Source organism: Bicyclus anynana, chromosome 2, assembly GCF_947172395.1.
Source record: "Bicyclus anynana chromosome 2, ilBicAnyn1.1, whole genome shotgun sequence".
NCBI lineage: Eukaryota > Metazoa > Arthropoda > Insecta > Lepidoptera > Nymphalidae > Bicyclus > Bicyclus anynana.
In genome coordinates, this window is record NC_069084.1 from 5,421,934 (window position 1) to 5,427,751 (window position 5,818).

The window sequence follows — 5,818 nt, forward strand, 5'->3', positions numbered from 1 at the left end:
ATTCCCCGTTATATATACTTATCATAAATGATTTTGTTTGTATGTGTTATGTGTCGATTTCATCACAAACTAGAAAAAGATCTTTATTTATAAGTAATGCCACATATCACATAAAAACTAAATTATAACATATTATGGCTTAACTGTCCACTCAAACAGTGAAGCCCTAAAGAATGCCCTGTAATATGTGGCACAACCTAGAAAAAGGCCCCAACTCAGCATTTTGCCGCATACTTTCAATAAAAAAAAAAAGTATGCAGCACTGATTTTCAGTTAGGACTCAGTTCAGGTGCCGCCACGCACACAGTTCAACACTTAACGTAAACTATTAAATACAATTATTAAGAACTAATTAAAACTAACTAGGTAGACACATTGATTTAGAAAAAAAAAACCGGAAAACTTAAACATAACGATGAAAAACAAAATTAATGATACAAATAAAAATTACCTGCAATATAATTATGTATACTTTTTTTTTTGTTAAGAACTCTTTTTACTAATTTATAGATAACTAAATACTTACTAACTATCATAGTGAACACAAAATATATCACAACTATCATAGTGAACACAAAATATATCACATTTGTACGTTTAATGAAGCTACAATAACAATAACGCTAAGAAATATTACAAGTTAAAAGTGTAACTGTCATCCAACTACAAAAGTACAAAATCACGGTCAGTCAGCTGTCGGGTACCGGCAGTACATCGCACCGCCTGCAAGCGATTCGCGCCGTTGCGCATACCGCGCAAGTATCATTCTCGGGCGCAGTAAGCCGCGCTGCGTGACTCACTCGCTGTACACACCGTCTCCGCGGCAAACTGATCGACGCCGACGTTATAACTTAGACTAGCTGTCGCGCGAGACTGTGTCCGCGTGAAAAACGTTAATTGGAATTGTTACGGTTTTATTAAAAATATAAATTACTTTACAAGCTAGAAATGGAAGATCAATTTCAACTTTTGTTTGAAAAAATGAAAAATGAAATGCGAAATCAAACAGTTGAACTAAAAGAATCTATATTGGAGAAATTAGACGAAAAACTACAACCAATCATAGCAGAAAATAAAATCTTAAAATCAAAATTGGAATATCTTGAGAAAGAAATAGAAAGCCTGAAAAGAGGAAATAAGCAAAGTAACCTAATAATTTACGGATTGGCAGAAGATGAAAAATCTACACAAGAACTAATTCATAAAGTGAAGGCAATAATCAAATCCGACTTGGACCTAAATTTTGAAGAATATGAGGTAAATAAAATTTATCGAATTGGAAAAAAACAAAATTCAGGTAATAAACCAAGGCCTATCCTATTTTCCTTTGTAAACGAATGGAAGAAAAGCGAAGTAATGAAAAGAAAGAAAAATTTTAAAAACGTGTATGTGTCTGAAGACTACACTAAAGAAGTTTTAGAAAAAAGGAAAATGTTACAGGCGCAACTAACAGAGGAGAGGAAAAAAGGTAATATCGCCTATTTAAAATTCGACAAACTAATAATTAAAGAGAAACCAAGTAGCACAAACAATGACAAAAGGAAAAGAGAAATGTCAACATCACCACAACAAAATACACAACCAAGAAAACAACAAAATGTAAAAACATCCAATACCAACAGACTGAATGCTTATGACTTGATGAGGATTAGATCTAATTCCCTTCCATCTAATGCAAGTACAATAGCAAATAAGCAATGACAACTAACTATCAATAACCCGTACGGACAACTAACACCAAATAAAAATAAAAAACAAAAATTAAAATATACAAACTCAAATCTTCCAAGACGGCTGGTCACCGAGGAAGATAATGACCACTACCTTCCAAAGGAGATAAATTCAAATTTATCAAAAAACTCAATAATCTTGGAACAAAAGAAGTTCTACATAACTACCTACAATGCTCGAACACTATCATCACACGAACGAATAATTGAACTAACCGAAGCCCTGTTAAATATAAAGTATGATATTATTGGAATATCGGAAATGAGACGCATGGGCAATGAAGTAGCAGAATATGACGATTTTATTCTCTGTCGTACAGGACAAACACCAGGAAAATACGGCTTCCTAATTAAAAAATATCTAAAACCATATCTAGCAAGCTATATCGGTATATCAGAACGAGTAGCACTGATACACTTTGACTTCCCAACTAAGAAACTTACTGTTGTGCAAACTTATGCACCTACTGAAGCTGCAAGTGAGGAGGAGATAGATGTTTTTTATGAAGATATCTATAAAGCCATGGGTCAAGCATACAAAGATTTTATTATAATGGGAGACTTTAATGCCAAAATAGGTCAACCACTAAAAGAAGAGTATTTGATAATGAAACAAAATGGGTACGGAGAGAGAAACACCAGAGGTCAAAGGCTCATAGACTTTGCATTAGAGAACAAGTTATCGATTATCAATACATTTTACAAGAAAAATTTAAAAAAAAGATGGACATGGTGCTCCCCAAATGGTCTTTATAAAAATGAAATCGATTTCATTATGACCAATCAACCTCAAATGTTTCAGAATATTGATACTCTAAATATAAACTACCCATCTGATCATAGACCACTTAGAGCTGTTATTACACTCGAGAAGTCAATAAAAAGCAGAGCGAGCTATACTAATAACAACAAATATAGCGCACTAAAAACAGAACCAGAAATAGCATCGTATATAGAATCGCTAAAATATCACATGCCCTCGCTACAGTGTTGTTCAAATCCAGCAGACACAGTGCAAATTTATCATGACAAAATAATAAACTGTATACAAATTAGCCTACAAAAAGCACGACAGACAAACCTAGAAACAAAAGACAGTAATATACTATCAGAACGGTCAAAAAACCTCATTAAAAGAAGACAAGAACTACAAAAAACAAAAAATAAAACTAGAACACTGAAAAATGAACTCAAAGCTCTATATAAGCTGACAGGTAAATATATCAAATCCGACTACATAAGACACAGAACCAATGTCATAAAGAGTCACCTGGAAGAAAAAGGCAGCTTGAAAAAAGGCTTTAAAGAATTACAATATAAAAGAACATGGATTGATGGATTAAAAGCTACAGGAAAAATTACGTACGGACGAAATGACATTATAAATATTGCCACAGAATTTTACAAACAACTATATAGTGCCGTAAGTAAGTCTGATAATACCTATGACGACACCGTGACGCACACTCAGACACAACACTGCATAGAACCGATAGCCTGCGGTGAAGTAATAGAGTCCATAAAAAAGCTAAAATCCGACAAAAGCCCGGGTTCAGATTATATCACAAACGATGCCTTAAAGACGGCCGTAGTGATACTAGCTGCTCCATTAGTCAAATTGTTTAATATGATTTTAGAAACATATGAAACACCTTCGCAATGGTCAGAATCTAACATTATTTTAATTTATAAAAAAGGTGATCCCAAAGACATTGGAAACTATAGACCAATAAGCCTTTTATCAACTCTCTACAAACTCTTTGCTACAATTATTAACCAAAGAATAACCACTACGTTAGAACAACAACAACCTATCGAACAAGCAGGTTTTAGGAAAGGGTTCTCTACTATAGACCACATACAAACCTTAGAATTGATAATTGAAAAGTACCAAGAATATCAAAGACCATTATATATAGCTTTCATTGATTACCAAAAAGCATTTGATACGGTTTCACATGAAAGCATATGGGAAACTTTGAAAGCTCATAATGTAGAAGAAGATTATATTAGGATCCTAAGGAATATATATAGCAGATGTACTTGTAGGGTAAAACTAGAAACTATCGGGCCAAGCTTTCGTGTAAAAAGAGGAGTTCGTCAAGGGGACCCACTCTCCCCCAAAATATTTATCGCAATACTAGTCTAGTCCATAATAAAAAACTTAGACTGGAACAATATAGGAATAAGTATCAATGGAAAATACTTAAGTCACCTGAGATTCGCAGATGATCTGGTTTTGTTATCTGAAAACAGCTCTTGTTTACAACAGATGATCGAAGCTCTCCACATAGCAAGCAAAAAAGTGGGCCTTGAAATGAACGCCACTAAAACGAAAACCATGTCAAACCACATTAAAACAAACATAAAAATAGAAAACGAAACATTAGAATATGTCGATCAATATATATATTTAGGAAAACAAATTAGTTTTAATAGAGACAGCAACGAGATGGAAATAGAAAGAAGAGTTAAAAACACATGGTCAAAATACTGGAGCTTCAAGGAAGTGTTCAAAAGCGATATGCCTATAAACCTAAAAAAGAAGGTAATGGATTCGTGTCTTATCCCGTGTTTAACATATGCTTGCCAAACCTGGAAATTCACAAATAACACAAAAAACAGAATAGTTGTATGTCAAAGGGGAATGGAACGCAGCATGATGAACATAAAAAAAAATACAAAAAATAAAGCACAAAGACATAAGAGCGAAAACAAAAACAATTGATGCTCTTCAACAAGCACAAAAATTAAAGTGGAAATGGGCCGGACATGTTGTTCGCCTGAAAGACAACAGATGGACAAAATCAGCTACAGCATGGCGGGGACCGCCAGGCAAGCGTCGTACGGGTAGACCCTACACACGCTGGGAAGATGACATCAAAAAGTTAGCTGGACCACAATGGAAACAAATTGCCCAAGATAGAGAGAAATGGCAATCCTTGGAAGAGGCCTTCACCTGAGAGGGGTTCCTAACAGTATAAATATGATTATGAACCAAAAATGGTACATTGTAAATAATTTTCGTTTTTGTTAGTTTAATTTTTTTTAGTTTAAGGTACCTAATTGTAAAATTTATATAGGAAATAAAAGGCTTTTTATTTTATTTTATTTATTTATTTATTTATATGTGTCGAGTATGCTAGTAGTCGAGGTTTGTGAAAAATAATAATGATTATTTATCTTGCATGGAGGCTTGGGCACTGAGAATTGAATTTTTTTTTCAAATTAATTTTTTTGTGTCTTTTTTACATTTGTTAATCATTGTTAAAAAAATGTAAAAAAAATAAATAAAGACAGAAAACTGTAAGAAATATTTAAATGGAATTTCGTTTTTTAATTGATTTGTTTTACTTCTAATATCATTTTGACCATCCAATGATGCACAGCTATTTACTTAGATGTTATTTTCAATTGATTTGTGTTACTTCTAATATGAGCCGTGATAGCCCAGTGGATATGACCTCTGTCTCCGATTCCGGAGGGTGTGGGTTCGAATCTGGTCCGGTGCATGCACCTCCAACTTTTCAGTTGTGTGCATTTTAAGAAATTAAATATCACGTGTCTCAAATGGTGAAGGAAAACATCGTGAGGAAACCTGCATACCAGAGAATTATCTTAATTCTCTGCGTGTGTGAAGTCTGCCAATCCGCATTGGGCCAGCGTGGTGGACTATTGGCCTAACCCCTCTCATTCTGAGAGTCTCAGCAGTGAGCCGAATATGGGTTGATGACGACGACTTCTAATATTGTTTTGACCATTCATTCTAAAGCTCAGCCAATTCTCAAGATGTTTTCAATTTCATAAAAATCGTATGTGCGCTTAACGTAAGAGGAAAATTCCGATCATTATACATCCCACATATTATCAACGGATGCCTATAAAAGGTCCGTTTGTCCGTTAACAGGACACGTATAGCCCAGAATACATTATCCCTTATTTTTATCCCAATAGCTATAAAGTGGGTATTTTCTTTTATTTGAAGGAACCCTTTCCGAACTAACATGTTGAATTTCAAATTGTGCACTTATGGTTAATCGGGAACAACTATTGTGAAATAAGTAATATACGCCTTTTTATCTCGGTAT

The 5,818-nt window shown here is 34.1% G+C and overlaps 1 protein-coding gene across 1 annotated transcript; it reads left to right on the forward strand.

Moving 5' to 3' along the window:
- Positions 1–855: 855 nt before the first annotated feature.
- On the forward strand, positions 856–2,058 carry LOC112044209 (uncharacterized). Its single transcript, XM_024079961.2, has one exon. It carries the CDS (start codon positions 949–951, stop codon positions 1,699–1,701), a length of 753 nt encoding a protein of 250 aa, XP_023935729.2. The 5' UTR covers positions 856–948; the 3' UTR covers positions 1,702–2,058.
- The last annotated feature ends 3,760 nt before the right edge of the window (positions 2,059–5,818 follow it).